Source organism: Mus musculus, chromosome 6 (assembly GCF_000001635.26).
Source record: "Mus musculus strain C57BL/6J chromosome 6, GRCm38.p6 C57BL/6J".
Classification (NCBI taxonomy): domain Eukaryota; kingdom Metazoa; phylum Chordata; class Mammalia; order Rodentia; family Muridae; genus Mus; species Mus musculus.
Window position 1 is genome coordinate 28,705,360 of NC_000072.6, and position 26,486 is coordinate 28,731,845.

The following is a 26,486-nucleotide window of genomic DNA, read 5'->3' on the forward strand; positions in this document are numbered from 1 at the left end:
AGCCTGTCAAAAGTGGAGTTGTCTTGCAAGCCACTCCCAGCCTTCTAGCTTGACAGCTCTTCGGTGGGTGTAGCCACTCTCCTGCCCTAGTAGGGTTCCTTGGTGACAACCTTAGTTAAAATCCTCACCATGAATCAACATCTACATCTGCTGATTTGGGACTGTTGCTTTCTCTGTGCTGCCAAACACAACTCTGTGATAATGACAGCATTTGCCAGCACGCTTACGCAGTGACTCAGGAGACAGGGTGGCCAGCAGAGCAGCCTATTTGTGGGAGTGGATTTTAAGAAGTGCTAATTCCATGGCAGTTTGGAGATATTAATATCGTGCTGGCAGTAGATAAACAGGCAGCAGAGGGGCAGATAATAGAACAGAATCAGCCACGGCATCTTTCCTCCTTTCTTAAACACCGTATTTTGTGCTGCTTCTTTGAGAAGTCTGTTCTCCTAGGTTTAGATTAATAGAATCCTTACTGGTTTAAACAGATACTGCTTAGGTGAGCTGCCAGTGACCTCATACTCTTACTTGCTGAGGATCACCAGTGTGCTAAGAGTTAACTACATTTTCAAGCAGTACTAAATCACAGCATATGGCACAGTAGCCTATTGCTTACTGTACCCTCTCCCTAAAGGGCAGCAAACCAGATGGTGTGAGTGGGGCCTTTGGTGTAATTATGGCAGACACAGAGAAAGACAACCACCACTCTCCCTCAATAATATCATATCTCTTCCTTTCCAAAAATGATATTGTTAAATTTTTTTCGGTTGGCTTTGCATATCAAAGTTCTCTTTCCAGGCTGGGAGGAACCATGAAAAGAGCAGCATTAGTCATTTGAGTACTCTTCCCCATGTACTTAGGGGGGAGTCGGGCACGGTCAAAGAGGGTGTGTCTCATTCTATAGTGGGCATAGTGTGTATAAGAATAACTTGAAGGGAGATTCTCATCTGAGGCCTGTAGTCAGTCAGAATGGTGTTGAATATAGTCAGTTGGACCAGTTGAAAACTGGTTACCTCTGGTTTTACTCCTCCTCCTTTGTTTGTTCCTGGTGGGTTTGTTTTGAAGGGGGGCAGGGGATTTTTTCCCCCTACCAAAATGACTTTTTTCTGCCTTTCCTTCTCCCCAGTTCATTCCTGGCTCTTCTCCAAGCCCACTTAAAGTGGGAAATCTACTGTGTGGAGCTTCGTGAGAAGAGAGGCGTGTTGAATATTGTGTTACACCAGTGTTTGTAACGCTGGAAGTACAAATAGGCATCTTCTAGCTCTCATATAGGCTGGGAAGGAGCCTGAGAAATTTAGGTCATGCTTTTATGTGCTCATTTTTTATCTTGTGTGTCTTTTTAGAGCAGACTTTTCTTGAGGGTAGTAGCTTGTTTATAACATTCTGTAAATAGCCCGGCCTAATGTGGGCTTCTTACAGATAGTTTCTGCTGGTTGTGTGTGTGGACTGATGTAGCATCTGATGCTGCTAACAAGAAAAATGCTGAGTTGGGGATTTTTGTCGTTCCAGGTTTTTGGTTTTTTGTTTTGTTTTGTTTTGATTCCAGCTTAACATCCCCAGCCTCTCCCTCCTCCTGCCAGAAAGCATTGTGACCTCCAGGTGCAAACAGTTGTCATTTCTGTTGACTGAGTGCCATCTGAAGCCCCAGTGTTAACCGACCTACCTCCTCTGTTGCAGAAACATTGCTGAGGCCCTCGTCAGCAAAGGCCTGGCCACAGTGATCAGATACCGGCAGGATGACGACCAGAGGTCTTCACACTACGATGAGCTGCTAGCTGCAGAGGCCAGGTACGTTGTGAAACGGCTAAACCTAATGGGACACATAGTAGTACTTCCTTCTGTGTCACTGTTGCATCTCTACCTGAGCAGAGTAGATTGGAAATAATATGCAGATTAAGTCTGGATCATTTTTCTCTTCAGCTTTCACCAGTGGACATCCTTTGAAGTTTCTGCCAGACCGTGATTAAGCATACTTAGCCTCCCCCACCCCAATCAGCAGCACACAGAATGTGGCCACCCTGTGTTGACATTATACAAGGAAAGAGCCATGGGTGTGAGCCTATCATGTCTGATAACCATGCACGATCGTCGCCACCATTCCTGGCACTACCCGGGAAGCCTGGCTTATGTGTGCAGTGCATTTGGCTCTGTGCCTTGCCTTCAGAGGCCTCTCCCACCTTTCCCTCCTTTTCCCTCCTTTCACATTTATCACCTCTAGACCTTTTGTTGTGTTCAAAGGAAATGAAAACATTTATTAGGAAATGAGTTTTGGTTGAAAACACTTCTGAGAGCTGGCACGAAAGCATTTGAGAAGCCCTGTGACATTTTCCTTTTGTCCTTCATCCCTGTGGCTGGTTACCCCGAGTAAAGCATAGTGGTCAGCTGGGTTTCTTGCCATTGACATCCTCCCGGCTCATATTCTGAGACTTTGAGCATTGGTGCTGGTAGTCCTGGAGTTTTCCAAATTCTTGGGAAGCTGTAAGAACTGACTAATTCTGAACTGATGCTCAACAGTCCATGTAGACCCACAGAATATCTCCATTGGATCAGAGTGATTGCTGTCTTTGTGGCCATTAGGACCTGTTAGTTCTAGAAGTTTGGTCATTGTGAGATTGTGCATTCCATTAGAGAAGGCTTGAGTTGGGCACGTAGTACCTAATTTTGGTTTCATATCTTGACACAGACATCATTTCTCTTACTCTTTGGCTCTGAGCATTGCTGTAATATCCAACATGTACCTGTAATACTACATCATATCCTGATTGATAGAGCACCTATCGAATGTCACACATAATGTCAGTGGAGAGGACAGCCTATCAGGTTCTTTCCTATGGGTTTTTCTCAGTTGTCCTATCTAGGAATGGGTTGTTTCAGACCTTTGATATAATGCTTATTAGTATCCATTAAAAAACAAGGCCCCCAGGCCTATTATTTCAGCACATGGTAGGTTGACTGAGGCAAGAGAATCTTGAGTTCCAGCCTAGGCTTAACAGCAACTTCCAGGCCAGACTTGGCTATAAGTAGACTCTGTCTCAAATAACAGTAATACAGTAACGATGTGATATAGATTTAAAATAGGTAGTTATGAAAGAGAGATGGCCTTCTCTTCCTTCTGGTGTTATATGGAGACAGTGAGCTCAAATCCCCCATGATGGGAAAATGTGGATACACTTTTCTTAACACCTTACAGGTTGCCCTCCAGGAAACAACTTCACCAGTTGATGGAATTCGTGGGGTGGGCCTATGGGCAGCTTGGTCATTCTGATTTGATGCAATTTGAAGAACAAGTAAAGCATTCAGTGTCAGGATCACACAGCAGAGCAGTGGAATGTATAACCCCTGTCTCCAGGTCTGGGTCCATCATAACTACACAGAAACACTTCATTTTAACAGGCAGGTGTGCATGGACATAATCTGCTAAAGAGCTCAGGAAAAGAATGCCCGAGTTGGTTTTTATTACATTGTTAGAAATAGGCATAGTATGAAGATTGTCATGAGTGTTGTTTAATGAGTATGCATATATAAAGAAATCTGGAGAAGATTTGGGGTTTAGGGAAGAAAACAAGCCTCTTTAGTGCAGATTTTGTGCTGAAGAAATGGAACAATATGCTTGCTTGCTAAAGTAGTGAGTTGCCTTGCCCAGAGATAATTGTGGTAAGCCATTGCTTTTAGACTGATGGTGGAAAAATTGGCTTCTGGGTCCTTGAACTGTTGCTAGTAAATGGAGAGAAATGAACCACTTCGCCAGGGCCAGGAGGCATGCCCGAAGGCAATACAGGCCCGGTAAAGGATTATGAGGAACAGCCAAGATGAGCTAGAGTAGGGTTTCCTTTGGAGCCCCATTGTCAGTGATCCCTGGGATAATAGCCCAAGGCTAACTCCTAGATGCTAGCCCCTAGTCAGGTGAAGTGAGAGTTAAGAGAGACCAGGATTCCTGCTAGGTAGTAATGGTGGTTTTATAGCTATTTGAAAAGATTTCTCATGTAGAGAAGGCTTGTTTTGCAAATAATCAAGCCAGTCTCTGTCCCCATCTATGTACCTGCTGGCTCTGTTTTCTTTTAGTTTGCCTACAGTTCATCCTCTGTCGTCCTTGCACAGCTTGTCTTGTGCATGCTGTCTCTGTCCTGCATCCTGCCTGTCTATTGAATATGACCCAGGTTTAGAGCTGTTTCCCCCGATGGACCAGCTTTACACTTCCACAGCAGTTGCACTCTGCTGTGTGATTTGGTGCCCAGTTTGTTAGGTTTCTTCACCTCCCAGCTTAATGTCCTCTGCGGATTTCATTAGTGAGTTGTTTACTCCTTTTCTGGGACATGAATAGAACCCCTTAACAAGAAAGGCTTTGGTGTTGACCCCAAGTCTCTCACAACATGGACTGTCTTTTGTTTATCATTCCTTCAGCCACTTTTTAATCTTCAATGATTGTGTACTGAACCAAGCCAATTTGAATTAATTTCCCAAGGAAATTTTCTTGAGCTACTATAGCTAAGGCTTTAGCAAAGGCCAGATTAGTAACATCTGCTGCATCCCTGCCAGTCACTCATGCTGAAGCTCCTCAGGTCTGTACAGGCTGTGCTTGTGATTAGTCTCTCCCTACAATGGTGTCATTGCCACCGATGTCCCAGCCCCTGACCTTGGTTACCTGCTTTTCTCTGCTTATCGCTGCTCCAATCGCCAGTGGCACAGTTGTGCTCTTCCATTGACTCTGCTTTCCAGTGCACTGCTTGGCCATTAATCCTTTTAGAGAAACGTTGTAAGCTTTGGTAAAAGGGCAGCCTGTTAACTTGTCTGACTTCTTGGGTCAGCACAGCTGCCTGCCTAGGAGTTGATGAGCTTTCTCTTAGCTCTGCAGCTCCTACAGGCTGGGTTATCTGATAGGAGTGGAGATACTTAGGCACTCCCTGGGTGTCCCAGCAAGAGGAGGGGCAAGGATGGATGCTCCTCTGCAGTCAGCCAGCCATCACTCGCCTGAGTGGAACAAGAGAACTTTGATTTCTCTTCAGTTTGCTGGCCCTTTGAGGAACCTTTATTTAGCTGCCTGTCTGCTTATGGGCAACCCCCATAAAACCTCAAATGCCTGGGCTATCTAGAGAAAGCCACAACTCTTTGTTTAAAGACTAAATAAGCCTGTTAATTCCCCAAAGGCAGCCTTCCTTTCTAGCTCAGGTGTCCGTCATCAGCCACCTCCTCCCCCAGTACCTTGTGTCCTGGCAAGATAAGGTTTGGCATTTCCTAGGGTTCTCTCAGGCCTTGTCCCTGGGCTCCATTGAAAAGCCCATGATTTTTGTTCTAGGGTCTGACAGATCCAAGTTGCTTGTCCTTGGAATTTTTTACAAAAAGAATTTAGGTGAACCTGACCTGTGGTTCACTGTGACATCCTGAATTTTATCCCACCCCCACCCCCCCATGGGCCCTTAGGAAGCAGCCCATATCAGTTCTTATCTGCATGGTTCAAATGTTTAGTCCTCAGGTTGGTTTGCTTTGCTAGTCTGGAGGAGACGTTAGCCAGAACATCTGACTCCTGGAGGAGATGACCCTTACCTGCTTTTGAAGTATTTCCAAGTCCCTTCCTCAACATATTTTTTTATCTGAAAATGCTATAAAATGTCACATATTCTAGCCCCTATATTTGCTATAATTCATCCAGTTTGATTTTAGAAAGGCCAACATGGAATTTTAATCCCAGTGGTAGACTCCACTACTATGGGCTTTTCTTGTTAACCTTGTAACGCTTCAGACTCCCGATGGCAGCCAGAAGTCAGCCTGCTTTCGTCTGTAGAATGCTGGTTATGGATGTGGGCCACCACACCTACCTTCCCAATGGGTTTTTGTTGAACTTGTTACTTACATTGAAGTAATATCTGGAGTCTGAGCAAAGCCTGGCTAGTGCCCTGCTTCCTTTGGTCTGTACAAACGGGGAATGATATTGATGTGTGTTCTCTGTCCTGTAGCTATCCAACTCTTTGTTTAGAACTATAATATTATAAACTGTAAAATACCTGTAGTCCCAGCAGTTGACTGTATTAAGCAGGGGGAATAGGAGTTCAAAGCCAGGCTGGTCTACATAAGACCCTAGCTTACAAAAAAAATAACAACAAAAGACAAAGCTCTCTCTTTTTGTTAAATGTCCCACTATGGAGTCCTGGCTGACTTGGAACTCATTGTGTAGCCCAAACTGGTTTCAAATTCATGCACATGTGCCCGCTTCTGTCTTTGAGATGCTGGGACTGAAGGTGTGCACTACTATACATGGCTTACAATGTACCGTTTTAATTATTTCTGGAATCTCTTAGAATTTGTAGCTTATTGCAGAAAACCACAGAAGTGCGGGCTTTTTACTCATTTAAGGCACTTTTTCATCTCAGCTTTTGTGATTTCAGGATAGGATTTATATACTGGAAAAAAAGAAATTGATGCCCCAGCCTGACTGTGGGAAACATTTGTACTGAGTAGTCTAGCACCTGAGCAGATTTAAATGAGTTTAGATTCATTCTGGACATGAAATGAAGTTAGTGTTATCTCTAGAGAAAAGGGCAGGCATCTCTTCCCTTTTCATGTTTATTCTGTCTCTTTGTGGCACACTGCAAGCTTGGAAAACTGGTGCTTTCCTTAGTCTCTGAGACGCAAGCACAAACCTGCCCTCTTCTCTGCGTTGCATAGCTCCCCCAAGAACTCATTTTTCTGATTGAGCAAACTCTCTCTTTAGAACACCAAAAAACAAGTGCTCCTGCCTTGCTGAGTTCTGTATCTCCAGTCTCCAAACCCCACAGGCATCAGCCTCACTTTTTTTTTAGTATGATTGGCAGTACTTCCATTGTCGGCTTCTCTACCCGAAACTCTAGGAAACTGTACTAGCATTTCTATGAGAGTCTGATCAATGGCTATATGCTTGTTGATGACTCTTGTTGATTTTGCTAAGCCAATATCAGTGGGCATTATTAGAATGGATACAGCTCTCATCAGGTGACTCCTGAGTTGGGGGTCATGTTGGTCTTGCCAGTATCCACGCATTGGTAGCTATCACTTAGTAGATGCATATTTCAAATCTTCTGAAGTGTTTTCGGGGCCACTGGGAGAGAAATGCCCTTGTTCTACACATGCTCAGTCAGAGCTGCTCTCCTGGTGTTCTTACTCATCAGGATGTTTTCTGTAAACTCTCAAGGAATAGGGAAAACAAAAAGAAAAGAAATGGTGACGCCTTCCATGCTGAATCTTCAGTTGTCCTGGCATCCATTTGCTGGATTCATGAACAGAATAGGAGGACGAACCTTTCGGCTCAGAAAATGAGCCCGTGTCTAGTATGCACACCATGACCAAAAGCAGGTTGAAGAGGAAAGGCTTTATTGGGCTTACACTTCCAGGTCATCATCCATCATTAGAGGAAGTCAGGACAGGAACTCAAGTCAGGACCAGTCCTCAGCAGCATAAAACCAGATAAAACAGCATAAAACCAGATAAAACAATGACTCAGAGGTTTTTTTGTTTGGTTGGTTGGTTGGTTGGTTTTTTTGGTTTTTCTGAGACAGGGTTTCTCTGAGTAGCCTCCGCTGTCCTGGGTCTCACTCTGTAGACCAGGCTGGTCTCGATCTCAGAAATCTGCCTGCCTCTGCCTCCCAAGTACAAGGATTAAAGGCGTGCGCCACCATGCCTGGCAACTCAGAGGGTTAAACTCTTGCTGGGCCACCCTGAAGACCTGAATTGCGTACTTGGAACCCAAATTTTAAAAGCCTGATGTGATGGAGATATCTGTAATCCCATCTCTCCTGCTTAGATGGGAGATGGGAGATGGAAACAGGGGAATCACCCAAAAGCCCACAGGCCGTGGAGCCTGGAGTATGCAGCTACGCCACACAAAAATAGCAAATACCCTGCCACAACAGAGCAAAGAAGCAAATTCCCCAAGGGCTGGCCTCTGATCCCTCCCCACCCCCACCCCCACCCCACCCCACTCCACCCCACACACAATGTAAATAAGCAGTAGCAATGTAGCACATTATGACTTAGTAAATGAAAGAAGTCAGTGTACTTGTATGACATATTTCCAACTTGTTGGAAGATCTTAAACAGAAAAAGCAGCAAGTTTCATCACTGTATACTGTGGAATTAAAATGTGTGTTCCCTGCAAATATTTGTGTACTTTGGAATGAGTCAGGACTGCTATGTTGTATCACAAGTTGCTATGTTGTATCACAAGTTTTCTCTGTTAGGGTTTCTATTACTGCAACAAAAACACCATGACCAAAAGCAAGTTGGAGAGGAATAGGTTTATTGGGCTTACACTTACAAATCATAGTCCATCTTTGGAGGAAGTCATGACAGGAAGTCATGACAGGAACTCAAGCAGGGCTGGAACTTGGAGGCAGGAGCGGATGCAGAGGCCATACTTACTGGCTTGCTTCCCCTGGCTTTCTCAGCCTACTTTCTTATAGAACCCAGGGTGACCAGCCCAGGGATAGCACTACCCACAATGGGCTGGACTCTTCCCCCATTGATCACTAATTGAAAACTTGCCTTACAATTGGATCTCAAGAAGGCATTTCATCAACTGATAAGGCTCCTTTCTCTTGTGATGGCTCTAGCTTGTGTCTAGTTGACACACAAACCAGCCAGCACACAAGGTATAGATGACATGGGTTTATCCAAACTCCCAGAAAGCAGATCTTACTGTTAGGATCAATTGTTTCAGCTCTGTTTTATTTTGCATGCAATGGTTTAGCGTCCATTTCTACTCTTTATATTCATTCTCTCTCTCTCTCTCTCTCTCTCTCTCTCTCTCTCTCTCTCTTATATCTTGGATCACAGGCAGTAAGAATAATAGTGGTGAACAAAAAAAGAGAATAGGTATAGGTTGAACTCTTACAAAGTATGCAGTCCCAAAAGGATGGGCATTAAATAATTAAATATCTAGAGTGGTACCTCCTATTTCTTTGCTTTTCTCACTTGTTTTCTTCGCTCTTCCTTTTTCATCCTACTTATTATTAACACTGCTTGCTTTACATCTTTTTCTATTCCATCTCTCATTTCTATTAAATTTTCCCATGAGAGTATCTCCTTGAAACTCTTCATTTTTGTTTGGCCTCTGTTCTTACCGTCTCAATAGTTTAGTGGGACAGCTTTAAAGAAACCAAGATTTCTCACTTTGAATCTAATGACCTCAACAAGTAAAAATTCTCTCTGAATAAAACTGGAACTACTGAACAGTGTTAAAAAGAGCTTTTCTCTCCCTGATTATTCTGGCTTTTCGCTTGAGCATCATAGAAAGTGGAAGTAGATGAATGCTTGTCTGGCCTCTTCACCAGGTATATTACCTCATGCCAGAGCAGGTTGGAAACCAGCACTGGGAATGGAAAGTAGCCTTTCTCTGAAATAGCCTCTTGGCTTCCTTTCATTTTAACTCTGGAGATGGCAACCCCCCCCCCCCAACCTATTTTTGGATTGCAGTTTGGTGTTACAGTCATGAGGTTGTTAATTGGCTTCAACATGTGGTGGGGTTTCGGGGGAGGGTTCAGTGTTGGGGAGTAGGGTAGATCAGCTATTGCAAGTGGATATGATAACAGGAAAATGCATTAAAAGAGCTGGTGTGGGGAAGTGATTTGAAGACACAGCTGAGTGTGGGGAAATTTAGCTTTTTCCCTTTCTTCAGAAAAGATGATGCACTCAACATCCAAATAGCAGTAATCAATGTGCATTTAAGGCAGCACAAATGGCCACTTCTGGAGAGCTGTATAATGCCTCCATTCCCAGTGAGTTTTCTCCTTTAGGATATTAAGAGGATCTGCTCACTCCCTCCATCCTCTTTTCCTCCTTCCCCTCCCCTGGTTTTGATGTAAGCTATGAGAGCTGACTGGTGACCAAGGGGAATGGGGCTAAGCTAGAGCCCATTTGCTCTGTGTGCTCCCCTGGGTCCTAGGTTTGTAGAGAGTTCCGGCAGTCATGGTCAGATAATAAGCTGCTAATAATAATAAGTACATCTTACATAATATTTCCTGCAGTCATTAGTCTGTGCTGACTGTATTCCTTCAGAGGACATTGGTCCAGACTTGCCTTTCTGGACCATCTGATCACGGTCACTATTCTTCAGTGCATGCAGCTGGTCCATTCAGAGCTTGTGCATTGTTTGCCTTCTTACTGTCTTCTGAGCTCACTTCTTGGTCCTTCCAGAAAATGTTCATGCATTTGAAGACCAACATATAGTGAATATATTTTAATCTGAAGTAAACTGTAGCAGTGAAGTGATAACTGATTGAGGAACACGGCTGTAAACAACTCCTAACTACTGTAAAGCAAATCCCATTATGTGACCTTTTATGGCAGATTTAATCTTCATTACTTTAGCAATTGTAACCATGGTTATAAGCAAAGAGAACAAGCATGAAGCAGACAAGCTTAAATTTCTCTGCATGCTTGACTTTTTTCTTGCTCTTGACTCTGGTCTCCTTCATACACAGTTGTTGGCTCCATAGTTCTATTGCTTCTGCATAGCCGCCACCTGACTAAAGTGAAAATAATTAGGATGCAAGGATGCTCGCTTGATTGAGCCCCTCTGCAATGGCAGGTGCCAGAGTGGTTCTGCAAGCTGAGATTGTATTAGCTATATCCCTAGCCTTCTTGGTTATAATCCTTAGAAATCTCTTAGAGGGCTGATAATGTGAGTAATTAAACACTGATCCATCAGTGCCCAGTTTTATAGCTGTTGTAGAATCCACTTCATAGCTGTCTTTCCTTTGCCAGCCTCTTTGCTTCTCACTTTTAGTAGACTCCCTTGTGCATTTCTCTTTTATCTTAAGCTGCCTCTGTTCCCCCTCCTGCTTTGGACCCAGAAATTGAGAAGGATTACTTCCCATTCCTCCTGCTTTTGCATCAAGTTCAGAGAGCTGAATCTCCAGAGGATGCCAGCCAGTTCAAGTCAGCATTGCTTACACTGGAAAAGAATTTTCTAAAAAACCTGTGCTAAATATGTGTGGCTTTTCACTCGACTCAAAAGACACATTGCATTTTCCTATAACTGGGCTGGTGAGATGGCTCAGTGGCTAAAGATGCTTGCTACCAAGGCTGTTCAGCTAAATTTGATTCCCTGGGACCCACATGTTGGAAAGAAGGAATAGAACTAGCTGTAAATTCCCCTACATAATAAATAAGTCAATGTATTTTTAAAAAGTAATGTAAACAATTCTGTAACTGCCTTATGTCTGTTGAGCAACATACCATATCAAGTTTATTGTGATAAATTCAGTAATTCAAAATATATAGATGATTTAAACGGATAAATAAATAGTTGCAAAGGCTAAGATACATTTGAAGCATGAGCTCCATGTAAAACCACCTGAATCTAAGAGTATTCACAAGCAGTGTCCATGGGAGCCCGCGTGCTTGGTCTGGCTGACCTTGGAAGGGAGGTACAAAAAACAAGGAATTTCTTCCTCTGTGCAATAGCAGTCTTTCCATGCCTCTGAATCTTTAGGACGTAATTTACAAACTGCCCACCAGTTCGTTTAAGAGTTGTTCCTTATAGCATTATTTATAATAATGTAAGTATCCGACTCGTGGAAATATCTAGTAATAAGGGATTGATTAAATGGATCCATAGGATGGATTTGCTGTAGAGCCATTAAAAATGAAGTAAAGAACCAGCGACACGGGGAATTGTTCATTTAGCCATTTGTTACTGGGGAAAAAATGATAAGGCCACAAAACTTTATCTACAGTGGTACCATTTTTTAAATGTATAAGTGGGAAGATACGTGTGTTGGCACTTAGAAAGCACTAAGAACTTTTATATTAGAATAGAATTATGAGTCAGTGTTTCCTTTTTTTAAATGATGGAGTTTGTAAATCAGGATTAAAAAAAAAAAAACTATAGAGCCAGCGACACTAAGACAATTTTAAGTCTGCTTTGTTGGTCCTTTTTTACTCCTGATGACCACTTATTTCTACCTAACACCAGTACTCCTTTGTCCTGATTTGAGACCAGTAGCATTTACTTATCTGCACAACTGCTCCCTCCTTCTGCTGTGAGCGCATCCCTCCCTCCTCTCCTCCTTTCTCATCACTGCTCACTGTTGTCATGCTTCACTCAATAGCGTGTGCCTTCATCTCTATCTTATATTAGTTTTAGATGAGAGAATGACCTGGAGTTCTTTGTTATTTGCTTCACTGCCTCATAATACCTACTGACTCATTAGTCCACCCACCTCCCTAGACTGGAGCACTCAATTTCCTCATTTCCAGTCTGTGTGCTCTCCATCAGTTCTGTCCTTATCAGCCACGCTCACTTTTGTTGAAAGTGCAGCTGCATAATCTTAGCTGGTCCCCACGCACCTGCACCTGCACCTGTGTCTGCTCTGGGCCTCATTTTCTGAATAGCAGAGCCCTGTTGCTTTCTCCAGCTGCCCAGGAACCGGTAGAGAGATCAAAGGAATTGTTGATTGCATCTATGTTTGGTTCATGCTGAAGCCCCGCATTCATCAGTGTGGCCAACCCTGAGAGGTGTCTAGACTTAGCAGGTCTCCTCTCTTTGTTCTGATTTGTAACCTTTTGTTGAGATTATTTTCGCTTCTTCTAAGTCATCTGTCAGAACTGTCAGCACAATCAGGTAGTTCTGTGTATTGTTTACAGTGGTCTGGACTCTGTGACTCCTCCCTGGCACGTTTCTGCTCTTGCAGAGTCCTGGGATGTGAGAAGGAGATGAATTCTTGGTCCTCTGCCCTAGGGCTTGGATCATGACGTGGTGCTTCCAGAGGAACCGGCAAGCAGCAAATAGTTGCCTTTCAGTAACTTTGGCATTCTCCATGACTCTAATTTGAGTATTTTAACATTCTACAAAGGCACTTATTTGCTCATTTTTATGAGGAACACTTTAACTGAACTAGATGGCCTTTTGCTTATATAACAATGAAAGCACAGATCTGTGTTAAATGATATAATAGACATTAAGAACATTATCCTAACTAATCCTCAAAGAGCCTGCAGTTTAACTGTAGAAAGGAAGACTAGAACATGAAGCAATGCGGATTGAGCTGTTGCCGTCTATAGTTCATACTAAACTAAACTAACACACAAATATGCATACACAGGACCTCACACACTGTATTTCTGAGGAATTTATAGATTCTTCTGAATATAAAACACGGTTCACCAAACCCAGCTTGATCTTTAGGATTAATGGTGCATCAGCTTTTTTCCTTCCTTCTTTTTTTTAAGCAGGATTTTTTGTTTGTTTGTGTTTTCATTGTTGTAATTTGTAGCATAGTTTTATGTAGCCCAGGCTGACCTCTGACTTAAGTGTTGAACTCTGGTCTTCCTCAAGAGCAGTAAGTGGGCTTAACCACTGAACCACCTCCTGGCTCTCAAGTATATACCTGCTCTTTTCATTTTGTAGTGAAGAGCCTTGAAGGGCAGATGAGATAGAAGCAAATCTCTAGGGATAGGAATAATTCAAAATGTATATGTAGAGTGCACCAATGTTGTGTTTGTGTGTGTGTGTGTGTGTGTGTGTGTGTGTGGAGAGAGAGAGAGAGAGAGAGAGAGTGCCAACCATATGTTTTGTAGAGCGCAGGCAGGTATGGTGGGGTGGGATGGGTGCCTCAGTGGGGCCCATGCTGAGGCATCCCTTCCCCCTGAGGTATCAGCCTTAGGTTTAGTATAGAGTTTATTTGGGGCATGGAAAGGGGGAATTGAAAAGGGAATAGAGGCAGAGAGCTGGGGGAAAGGAGAGGAGAGGCCATCCAGGAACACATGGAAAGAGGGGATAAGGGAAGGGAAGAGAGGGAGAAACAGGTTAGGGAGTCAGGGAAAGTAAGAGGGCAAGGAGGAGCCAAACAGACCCTGTTATAGTAAGCCAGGACTACCTGGCTATTGCCAGGTAACTGTTGGGTGGAGCCTAGAGGAAGTGCTAGTAGCATAAGAGTACATAAGAAAAATGGACTTAATTCTGTTAAAGGCTGTGGTTTTGAAACCAAAGGAAAATATAAACTGGGACCACATGGTAGTTACTTATGAAAGTAAATTGTAAGAAATAAAAATTTTCTTTGTATGGTAAAGATACATTAACTTAGCGTACACTACTTCCCTAGCACACATGAAGTCCTAGGTTTGATTGCTACTGCCATCCATCATCATCAACAACAACAGAATTCCCATTCACTCTCTTTTCGGGAGCTAAGTGGGGGACGGAATGATGAAGTAGAGGTCATGGTGGTAATATGCAGTAAGAAATCAGTACGCAGCATCTAAAGTGGCTGATAAATTCATTTTAAATTTTTGTGTCGTTATCTTGGGCTACACTCTGAATCCAGAGAGTTATAAAAGGACAAAGTGGGCACCGTGAAGAAAGAAGAAAGTACTGCCTGTAGCAGATGAAACAAGCAGAACTGAGGGCATTTGGTACCCAATGACAGAGGTAGAAGATGTAGGTGCTGAGACAGTCAAGTGTTCTTTATCATCATCTCCCCGCTACTGGTCCCCTCTATTATATACAGTTTTTACTTTCCACTAGAGTATTGTCTTTTGATCTTTTTATGTATGAAAGCAGCCTCTTTACAAATCTACAAAATGCTACTGCTCGCTAGGAAAATTCATAGACATACTCAGTTTTTGGTCCCCCAGCTAATTAATAGATATTTCTGGTATCCTTGCTGCAGCTCCTATATGTACCTAAAGTAAGAATTCATTGTGTGCCAGTTATCTGATTTCAAGAAATACTTTGTTTATTGAAAAAATATATAAATTAACAAAAATGTTTGTTCAGAGTAACAATCTGCTGTCCCTTAACTGATATAGCAATTACTTTAGGATTGACCTGTTGATTGGCCCAGTTTAGAGCAATTCTGTAATCCAACTTCTGCCTTAGTAATAGCTCATTCTTGGAAAATGTTATTGTGCACTATAGCACACAAAATCTAAGAGTAGTCTTGGTTCTTGTGCATTGAAGGCAGGTAAGGTCCTGTCTCTGGTGTGCCCAGACACTGTGGCTGATCTTAGGGTCACAGCTGTCATCTGTTTTTGCAAAAAGACTTGTTTTCCTTCGGAGTGGGGTGGGGGGGGACCATAGCACTAATGCATGTGGAGTCCATATCTGTAACACGGAGACGATTCCAGTGCCCTGCATGGAAATTATCTTCTACACTGTAGCCGCAAACAGTCTGACCAGGCCAGGGAGAACCCCAGAAAGCTGTTTTCATCCCTCTTCTGCTCATCACCCTGTCTTGTATCTGGCTCTACACCAACTCTTTCTGGCCAGCGGCAGCTTTTGTCCATTCTTGACACTGCTGGCTTTTCTGGCTTCATACTGCTGCATCTCAGAGAAGAAAGCTTCTGAGAGTAACAGGATGTGTTCTGCCCCCCATCTCCCCCTGGGTCGTCTCAACACCAGCTTTCCATGGTGATGCTGTAGCATGGTGAGGGGAGGCAGCAGAACTTCAGAAGGCAAGAGTTCATCCCTTGCCTAATGAAGAGGGACATAAAGCTGTGCCTATATAAGCCTGTAGGGCAAGCCCCTGTGGGACAGTGTCAGTGTGCCCTGTGGCACTCAGGTATTTGTGCATGCAGTCGTGCCGTTGACCTGCCTACCAGTATCCTGGCGATAACTGGGGAGAGCAACTCTGAGATGTGCCATCTGGATAGCACACATGGCTTTCAGCCGAGCATGGCTCTTCTTGACTTCATATATACAATGCCCTATAGTTAGTTGGTCCTGGAGTGTGTTCTTATAGACATGAAGTAAGGATGTTTACAGCTTGGCAAAGAATGTAGGTTTAGCCCCAACTCAGACCAATCCCCACAGATTCACAAATCTCTCTTGCTTTTTGGCTTGCATCCCATGTACTTTCTGATGACACCTGAGTGACTATCTACTGTGAACTGTCAGTTTCTTATTCATTGTTAAGAACTAACAAAAGGAACAATTTCAGGTTGTTCAAGTTTAAGTGTGTGTGTGTGTGTGTGTGTGTGTGTGTGTGTGTGTTATCATGCTGGCCAAGTTAGTCTTGAGCTCCTGGGCTTCACCTCCCTGGTAGCTGGAAGTACCAGCCCCAGTCTTTGATATTACAAATGAAGAGGAATCTAGAATTTGGTGTTCTACCTCAAGAAGTTCTTGCTTTGATGGATGCATAGTGTAATGTTGTTATTGGTCTTCAGTGTTAGTAAAAATATTCACATGAATAATAATTTGGAAACTGGTTATGCTGTTAACTGTGGAAAAAAGAATTTCAGTTTACTATGCTTAGCTGACACCAAACAGAAAATGACAACCATATTGGTCTGGAAACATTTAGCTTGAGGTTTTTCTGTTTGTGCAGGGATAGCACAGTGACACGTAAAGGTATATGGTCTTGTATGGGCTTGATTACAGAAAGTAATATTTTCTAAATAATGAAAAGCAGGCCCAGTGTTACAGTGTACCTTCACTGTTAGCTTTTGAACGTCCTAAACTTGATCTAATTTAACCATCATAGCTTAAGTATAAAACAACCTGTCTAAAGATTTTTCATAGGAATGCCTGGATGCAAGGCAGTGCCTGAGATTCACTTTTAGGAGCAAAGCAGAACACATCTTGTTATTAGGACTTGGTTTTAAAGAACTGCCTTGTCGTCAATGTTATTTGTACAATGTTGTTCACATTTTCTATTTTCACACTGGTAGCTGCTTGTTTCTCCTGGTTAAATTCCGGGTCTAGGGCCACATAAAGAAATCATCATTGGAGCTAACTATGTACCTCACTACCTTTTTCCTGACTTTGTAATTTACTTTTCAAGCTCTTTGTGGTTCTCTTCATGTATATGAGTTGTTTTCTAGTCCAGGAATGTCTACCAGTTCAGTAGCCCTTTAACATGAACCTACTGTCCAGAGGGCATTTTTATTTATTTTGATGGTTCTTCAGACACCTGGTGCCCTGGTGAACATTGTGAAAGTTCAGAACCCTCATCTTGTCTTGCCTTTTATGGTGAGGAGCACCCAGGTAGGAGTCGGTTTGTCAGGCCTTCTAATGTCTGATTCACTGAATTCATAGTGGCCAAATCAGGAGTCTGTTGTTGGTAGGGAAGGTTGTGGAAATTGGGGCTTTAGGAAATAGAAAAGACTCATTTATGTCTTGATGTTCTATTAGTTGCAAATCTTAAGAACTAGGCACAGACCTTCCTTGGTAGTCAGTCCTAGTCAGTAGCCATCAATAGAATCCTGAACAGTACAAACTCATTGTGGTGGGTCCCACTATCCATTGCAATTGAATCCAACTGAAGAGTAACCTTGGCATTCAAGGAACTTTGAAATGCCTTCTGAGTTGTATGTCATATCAGTGTGTGTGTATGATTCTTTTTTTCTTGCTGTGTATTATCCTTAGTGTAGAGTAGGAAGTAGACTGTTGTATGGCTTTCCAGAGGGTATAAGGAACAGTCTAGAGGAATCTAGAGGATAGTGTGATGGATCTACTGATGAAGGTCTATAGCAACACACTTGCTTTCTCCACCAACTAAAAGATGTCATTGAAGGAAGAAAGTAGTAAGAGAAATCTTGGGAAGTTCCAATTGAACAATATGGAGGAAGTTCGATGTCTACTCTTGGGTTCTTAGCCTCTTTAATTAAAAACTTAAGAACAGGCTCAAATAGAAATGCAAGAAGAATTTATGAGGGTTTAAAAGAAAAACCACACAGTAGGCAGACTTTAATTCTTGCATCTGCCCAGAGGAGGTGAATGGAAAAAGTAAGCAAAGAGGTCAGCCCAGTGGCAGAGAGTTGAGCCCTAAAAAAAGAATAAGGAAGCTCAAAGCATTAGGGAGTTTCAAAGCATACTTGGGCTCTGGACAGTATCCAAAAGCAAACGAAAGGAGAAAAGAAAAAAAAAATAGTTAAGTCCTTCTGAGACAGGACTCGGTAGGTTAAACAGACCCTGCCAAACCCTTCAAGCAGTTCCTGAGGACTACACTAGAGGATGGGAATACTAGAAAGGGGAAGTGCTTTATCTTAGGGTGAACCTGCCTCTCTTGGGGTGGCTCCCTAGCCAGGAGCTTGACCTGCCCAACTGAGTGAAGTCTTGGGAGGAAGTGGGGCAGCTTTCCTAGAGGGAGATCCCATTCATCACTGTGACATGTGCTCTAACCTGTAACTGAGTTCTCTTCCTTGTGGAGAAAACCTGCTACCCATGTTGCCATTTGACCTCTGAAGGCGTACATGCACATGCTCACACTAACATTAAATACATACGCATAATTTTTTTAAATAGGTATCTGTTTACCCCAAATAGGGAGGCTACCCACAAACCACAGAAAGACTGTTGCCTGAGTCCAGCTTGGTAAACCTGTCAGGGGTTGTTTACAGGAACCATTTAAAAACAGCTACACCACCAAGAACTCCCCTGTGCAGACTTACAGGCACTGTACCACTCTCTCACTCAAGAGTCCTTCCTTAGAAACGGCTCGCCGGTGGAAACAGCCATACCAAAAAAGGAAACCTTTGGTGTGTTTTTGAAAAGCATTTCAAGTCAGACAGGTGAGTGACAGGTGACCTGGAATGGCAAAGGAGATCACTGAATTGTCAGAGCACCAGCTGCATGTAAAAGGTGTGGCTATTCTAAGTGGGACTGAGCAGTGCCTCCCTGACTTGGTTTGTTGAGGTTAGATTAAAGACTTGTGACACTGAGAATAACCTCTTTAGAAGTTCCTGCCAACACAGTATAGGCCCAAGGATGAAGTGTGACCAAGGGTCCATGCATACCTCTGGTCCTGTTCTACCAACTTTCTTGAGAACCCAGAAACCCTACAAAGGCTAGAGTTAGGGACCTTTACTGTGCTGAGGCCTGAAGGTAACAGTACCCACATGGGCTTTCTCTAGTAGTGGAAGAGCTTAATAACTTAACCAACCAGCTCTGCACCATGGCTCTTCCTGTATCACCAGTGACCATGCCCTGTAGTGCTGGTAGTTGAGAGGTAAGAGATTGGTACCAACCAACTCATGGTCAAATATATTAATTCAAGAGTTACCTGTGAAATCCTGTTGTTGCCACCCCAAAACTAATTGGAATGAAGCTTAATATCGGTTATATAGTATTCCCTAATCACGCCCCCCCCCCCCACGCCCGTGGCTTTTCTGTACAATATTGCTTCATTCCAGGCAGTTTATCTTTTTTACCTGGGAGGAAGTTATTTCCATTAGAATTGGAACACTAGCTACATAGTTTGCATTTAAAATGGTTCATGTGATTAAGCACTGAAACATTATTACTTGTGCTTCTTAGGAGTGTGAGCTTCCAACTGATTCTTCCTTTGTGTCCTGAACAATGCCTTTAATTTGGAAACAAGTAAGGGGGTTCTCTGATTACCAGGCACACAGTTAGCTGAGAGTGGCAGCCAAGTCCTGGTGACTGGGCTGGACAGCAGCACAGCTAACACTCGCCCCTTCAGCCGCTGCTCCTCACAGTCTGGCTTCTCAGTGGTATACACCCGGGCTTGTGTAGTGGAGCATCCCATGTCAACAGTCTGCGCTCCTTTCCCCACACCCCAGCCCCAGACTCTTCCCTGGTATGGCTTTTATCTTCATAGGTTTTTCTCTTCTGCCCTTACAGAGCTATTAAGAATGGCAAAGGATTACACAGCAAGAAGGAGGTGCCCATCCACCGAGTTGCAGACATTTCTGGGGTGAGTTGTGGCCTTGAATCCAACTGTTGGCTCAGCCTCCAAGAGCCTGTGTGTTTGTTACTCACTAAAGGACTCTGCTTATCTGTTTTCTGTAGCTCTGTGCTTTTCAAGCCATAAATGTGAATTTTGCAGGGTACGTTTAAGACATGTGTAGTAACTCTGGTTTACATTGTGGAAAAGCGTAATTTAAAGTACCCATTGTGTTTCTTTACCTGAGCTGTCTCTATGTTGCTTCTTCGTTATTAACTGTTATGAATTTAGAAGATATTTTATACTTCCTCATTGTACTGAAGTAAAATTAGCTCTCTGGGTTTTTTAATACCTATTTTATTCTGTGAATGAAAAGTCTTCATGTTAAAAGGTCAAGTGTAGGTTATAGGAGAAAGTCTAAGAATTACTTGTGACTTCTTAATGAGTTTTTTGCAGCTTGTCTATTCCTGGAACAGAATGGAGGAATAAGTGACCATCCTTAAAGATAATAAAGACAATATATAGAAGAATCAGTTACAAACAATTCTGAGCTCCCAACCGGCTCTGTCCCTAGCAACATTTTGCAGTAAAGACTTGCCCTTGCTAAGATCTCTTCTGACTGAGCAGTGTCCTGCTTGTAGAGGATTTCTTGTAGAAAGACTAAGTGACTGCCTACTATGTGTAGGTTCTGTTCTAGGTACTGTGTCTATAACAGTGGAGCGGGAGAAGGAGAGAAAGAGAGAGAGACCCTACATTCAAGGGAGAAAGAGAAAGCCGTGCTATGAAGAGAAGCACTGCCAGCTAAGAGGAGGCAAATGGTGCCAGTGTTGATTTGATTTCGCTCTGGTGACCAGGGACAGCACCTAGGGTGCACAGTCCTTTTCAACTCCTACCGTGTGTGCCGTGGGTGAGGAGGAGCACATTGCATCAGAAACTGAAGGAGAAAGGACCCATGATTCTGAGCATAGACACACAAGGGATGTGCCTTGGACTTCAAGATGACAATACCAGTGTAAACAGATCTTCCATTTCTCAGCCTGGGCCCAAGCAGGACAGAACTGGAGTATAATGCCTTCTCCTTATGCCATGTTTACATGTCTGGTCACTCTTGTTACTAGTGTAGCTTATGAAAATTTGTCTAGCCAGATCTCCCATGCGTGGGTGTCCTCATACTGCAGTGAGCTTTTCTTTGAATATAGCTAGTTAGCTTAGGCAGCAGATTAAACAGGGTTGCCTACTTCCCTTGAGCTAAGTCAGTCTCAAGGTTGGGGTCTGTTGTACTTAGGTGAGATGTAGTGATACACATATTTTTGTGACTTAGAATCTTGAGAAGATGAAACTTCCTGGTGTTGGCCGTTCAGCCCTTAGTGTCCGCAGTGCATCTGCTAAGACTATTGTTGCCAGGGATGGTGCGTCCAGCATGTGGCTCTTCAGCCCGTTTTCTCTGTGGCTTAGCCTGCTGAGTTATTCTGGCATACATGTTATTAATTTCTATAGGTATGTGCTATGGTATTGTCAACAATGTTTTCCATAATGTTCTTTTGCTGAAGAGGTTGGTATAATCATAAGGCAATTTGGGGACTGTTCAGCTCCAGGGAAAGAAAATATTATAAATGCTTGTTTTGTAAAACACAATGGAGGACCATCTGCCTATGGAAATGCTTTTGTAAAACCGACACTCTAGGGCCTTTCTAGAGCTCAGTGAAACCTTGGGAAACTATGTCATTTAAGATTGAAAACAAATTTTAAACAGATTAGTAAATCACACTAGTATGAGCTGCACTGCACCGTGCCTCCACCCCCCAAGTAAAAGAACAGCTTGACATAGGCTTTCATGGTAGCCCGAGGTCACATTTGGCTCCCAGTTTGCCCTGGCAGTGAAGTCCTAAGGAAGCTAGCAGGGCAGAGGTCTGATGCCATGGTTTTCCTCTTAGGACCCCAGAGGACAGGGTCAGGAAATCTTTGGTGCTGCCTCTCCCTATTACATGCTTCTCTAACCCTGCTGCTCCCTGGTGTTTCTTAACCCTTTAGTTGCTGTTGTAGATGTCAGTAGTGCTTGTGCAAACTTGCCTTCCTTTTTATCATTATCATGATTGATAAGTATTATTCCTAACCCACTGACTCACCCTTAAACTGTGGCTCGTTTTTGGACCTATTTTTAGTCTCTTTTTTTGTTTGGAAAAAATGGTTTGCTCTTAAGTTATTTAGAAATAAATGCCAGTTAAATGTCCCTCAGTGACCACATAAATAAAAGAGGGAAGCTTGAGCAGGTGGAAGACTGGAAGTGAAAAGCTATTCAATTTAAATCGATGTCAGATATGACCTTGTCTGCCTGGATCACAAATTAGTCAGCTAAGACTGCAATTTTTTGTGCCCTGTATAATAGAAGAGGTTTGTCTTTCCCCTTCTCACCTCCCAGTCCCTCCATCACAGTATTAAGTGTGAGTATGGGTTGGGTGCCCTTGTGCCATTTAAGTGAGATGTATGGGTTTTCTGCTACCTAGAGCATGCTGGCAATTTTACTGTCTGAGGGACAGATAGGCATGTAGGGTCATAGGCAAGCAGTGTGCAGCTGATGGAAAATAGACCCCTGAGTAATGACAGTGTAATAATGTACAGTTATATAATAGCTTCACGAAAGAATCTTAATCTCTTTTAAATTTTCAGTTGTGTCCCCCCATTGCCCCATACTGACTCTCCCTATAGTTTCAGGTCATGATAAATGGAAGATTTTGTTGAGTTGACAATGTATGCACTATGATGCCAAAATAATTTACTGTGAACTGTTATTTCTGCATAATTCTTCCCTCTATTCTCCTCCCACCATAATGCATATCTTTGGAGAGAAAAAAAAAAAGATAGGAATAAGTACATACTCTGTCTCCTAAAGATATTCCAGAGATGTCCTCTGCAGAAGATGTCCTGTCAATGACTGTGAGGCAAACAGCCTATGGGGTTTGTCTCAGAGTTGACGGCATCTTGCGTTAGAAGTTAAGTCTGTACCCATTCTTCCTATCTTCTCTTGGTTTTAGTTTCCCCAAGCCAAGGATAGGATGCATTAGAATACTTTCATATGGAGATTTAGCAAAAGCAGTATCTTCTTGGCTAAATTGCTGGTGGGAAGTAAGATCTAGGCATGTGTCTTAGTCAGGGTTTCTATTTCTGCACAAACATCATGACCGAGAAGCAAGTTGGGGAGGAAAGGGTTTATTCGGCTTACACTTCCATGCTGCTGTTCATCACCAAAGAAGTCAGGACTGGAACTCAAACAGGTCAGGAAGCAGGAGCTGATGCAGAGGCCATGGAGGGATGTTCCTTGCTGGCTTGCCTCCCCTGGCTTGCTCAGCCTGCTCTCTTATAGAACCAAGACTACCAGCCCAGAGATGGTCCCACCCACAAGGAGCCTTTCCCCCTTGATCATTAATTGAGAAAATGCCCTACAGTTGGATCTCATGGAGGCATTTCCTCAACTGAAGCTCCTTTCGCTGTGTCAAGTTGACACAAAACTAGCCAGGACAGCATGGGAGTGAACGATTAACAGGGCTTCTTAGGACGTGAGACTCTAGCCTGGTGTATTCTAAGAAGCAGATCTTGTTTACGAATGGCAGGTATGTTTAGCATTAAGTTGAGTCTTTTGTAAGATCAGTAGATTACCTATGTCATATCAATTAGTTGGACACTTTTTACCAAGCAGTAAAAAGTTGACCCAAGTGTATCTTTTGCATTTATTTTCAGAGTGGCTTCTAAGGAAGAAAAGTGCTTATTGTTGGGCTAGAAATGTAGGCTCTAAAGAAATGATTGAACTGGCAGAGGCAAGAGGACCACCCAGTGAGTTCCAGGGCAGCCAGGGCTACATAGTAAGGCACTGTCTCATATACAAGAAGTGGCAAGCTTCTGTACTTTCTCATTTTCTTATTTTCTGTATTTTCCAGGTATAGAGAGTAGACTTTATGAGCTTAAGCCATTTACTTTCCTGTAATCTGGTTTTCTTTCAGGGCAAGATCCCTTTGAAGGGAAGTCCTTAGGATGAGCGCTCTGTTTCCTAAACTAGTCTGCCTGTCCTCCTTCCCTTGCTACTATAGAAAAGTTGGGCTTTACATATCCATAGAATATACTGCTGTTCCATATCTTAAGTATATTATTGCCTCAGCCTGTTCTGCAATAAATACAGTATTCTATAGATAGAGTATAAAACAGAAAATCAAATGGGGCTGGTGCATGGCTAACTGTTGTTCTGGTAGATGAGACAAATCAATTATGATTCAAAAGCCGAGAGAGTGCAAGTTTCCCACTCCTCCAGGGCAGCCAGCGCTTCAAGTACACATTGCTTCCTCTGCCTCCATCTCTTCCTCTCCCATCTGTGCATTAGGAGTTGTAATGAGTCGGGTGTGTATTTGAGACTTCCTCTCCTGTCAGCTCTGGTCTCTTTGTTCTGATGCTCAAGGAATTTTAATGATCATGTGTTGTTGATTGCTGACACAAAGACTGGTCCGAGCCTGTGCCCAAACCCTCTTCAGCAATGTTTCCTCTAGCTATACTGCTGAGCTCCTTGTTTGCTGTCCTGAGTTACTTTACTGTCTAGTCCATGTTCTCTCAGGCAAGCATGTTGTGTTCCATAAACAAAGGTGGAATCTTGGTCAGAGCTGTGGTGGTGACAGTGTTCAGGTCTCTTGGCTTTCTGATATCTATGCTCCGTTTGACAGTTCAAGTTCTTCCTCACTTAAGAGAAGACACTGCTTTTTCCGTTCTCCTCTGTTTAGAAACGGTTGGCCTGCAGTATGCAGCTAATTGTCTTGCATTCTCTCCACACAAAAAACATGCCCCACAGCTCTGCAGCACTCTGAATCTCTAATGGCAGGAGGACTGCTAGATTAGCAGTCTCTCCCAGGCTGCAGAGGTCTGAGGTATTCAGTTTTGTTTTGTCTTGTTTTGAAATGGAAGCTCCTCACTGTGTAGCCCAGTCTGCCCTTGCCATCTCTTGCTTCACCAAGACTGCTGAGATTATATGTGTGTGCTCCCATGTGTAATTTCTTTGTCTTTGCTGTTTCCTTGATCTTTCCTTTTCTCCCCTTCTACTTCCTCTTTTATTTTCCTTCCTCTAACCCCGCCCCCACCATCTCTAGAAAAGTTGGATGTCATCAAGAAGACATTGATTGTGGCAGAAAGTTGGAGTTAGTCAGTTGCCCTCACACTTGTGGAAGGCAGTGCTCTATTGGTTTGAAGGAGGAGGGAGGGTTCAGCTCTAGAGCCACATGAGGCCTGTGTGGCTCATCCTCCCCCACCCCCTCATATAGCTCTCCAGAATTGCAGGAGCATCACTCTTCCAAATAAATCAGAAAGCATTTATGGTTTCCGTGAGAACTTTGCCAGGATTATATTTCAGCATTGACTACAGTCAGTGGTGGTTGTGTTTAAGTACTTCTTAGAGAGTTTTAATACATTTTTTGACTGAGTTGTATTTCTTTTGTGTTCTTTGTACAATGTAGGGCACCAAATTTAGGACACAGTCTCTGGCTTTTATTTAGTTTTGAGTATCAGGAAAATTGTTCAAGACTCTGAAATAAGCAGGAAGATTACTGAGTGTACTTTCTATAGAATGTGGACACAGCCTTATAAGCTCTTTTGTGTGGATGCAATTCTGGGAGTTTTGCTTTGTGGATTTCCCTGGTCTGTTTTGCACCTTTGTGGCTCGAGAAGATGGCTTGTGAAGGGCTGATCATGATGCATGTAAGTCCTGAAGACATGTCCTTTAGAGACACAGCTGATCTCTGCTGTGAGAGAAATGTGTTCAGATTTGACATTTTCACTCTATATTTTCATAAAGTAAGACTTAGAAGATTTTATTCAGCATTCCTAGTAACCTATATATGTCTGTTCCTTACTTCCCTCTCAATCTTTCCCTCATCAATAAATGGGTCAAAATGAAGCTCTAAACTGTCTGACTCCATAATACTTGTTTGGACTGCCATTTTATTCACTGGGAGATTTACCAGGTGGGGGTCTGAGATCAAAGACAAAGCCAAGTGTTCTGCCACTGAGCTAAGTCAATTGAAGTTCCTTCTTTGGAGATGGCTCCGGCTTGTGTCAAGTTGACAAGAAACTTGCCAGCACAGGGTCCTAGATCCCATTTCAATAAACAAAGCTATAACCATTCTTTTGTCCAAAGAAAGTAGCAAGGATATTGATAGTCCAGAGGCATTTTTCCTGAACCAGATGTTCTTTCTTTCCAAAGAAAAGTGCTTCTGCACATGGACTCTGCTGTCACTGGTTCATGTCCTCTCATTCTCCCATTCCCTGAACACATGGATATTACTCTCCGATTCTACTTCAGGAATCAAGATTGGTTAAATGAGCCCAACATTGCAAAAACAAATGAAAGTAAGGGTATTTTGAAGGTGTTCACTAGTGTTACTGGTTCCTGAGTTGCCACGTGACTGGGTTGTCTGGTGCGTGTATCCCAAGCCCACAGTGATGTGGTAAGCCCTGAAGTATTCCCGTACTGCCCTGGCTCCACTCTCTGCTGTGCCATCGTAACTGCTTAGCCCTAGACTGAACCCAGTTTTGTCCTGTGGCTATTGCTTATGTAAACATTTCAAAGTAAGTCATTTACTAACATAGACATTCTGCTTGCTTGTATTTTAAGCCTTTATTTAGCATGTTTCTAACATTCCCTACAGACTGTGTCGCACAGAATTTTGGAAACTCTGCAATGTTGACATGCAGATATTCTTGACTTAGAGCTCGGGGTACCTTTGAAGTGCCCAGTAGGTAAGGTCTCTTCTTCAGGAAGTGATATTCTCAGGAGGAAATTATAGAATTCCTTCCTGACACATATTGGATTTGGAAGGTCCTGACAACATAAGCTGTTAGCGAGGTTTCTAACTTGGAGAAAGC

At 43.0% G+C, this 26,486-nt stretch overlaps 1 protein-coding gene across 4 annotated transcripts in view; it reads left to right on the plus strand.

Annotated features, from left to right (window-relative positions):
• The window catches only part of Snd1 (staphylococcal nuclease and tudor domain containing 1), a 454,826-nt gene that overhangs the window by 225,023 nt on the left and 203,317 nt on the right, over positions 1–26,486 (plus strand). For all 4 annotated transcript variants that reach the window (XM_006505142.3, NM_019776.2, XM_030255513.1 and 1 more), the window contains 2 exons: positions 1,675–1,785; positions 19,550–19,622. In XM_006505142.3, coding sequence (XP_006505205.1) covers positions 1,675–1,785; positions 19,550–19,622 — 184 coding nt within the window. The remainder of the gene's footprint in view (positions 1–1,674; positions 1,786–19,549; positions 19,623–26,486) is intronic.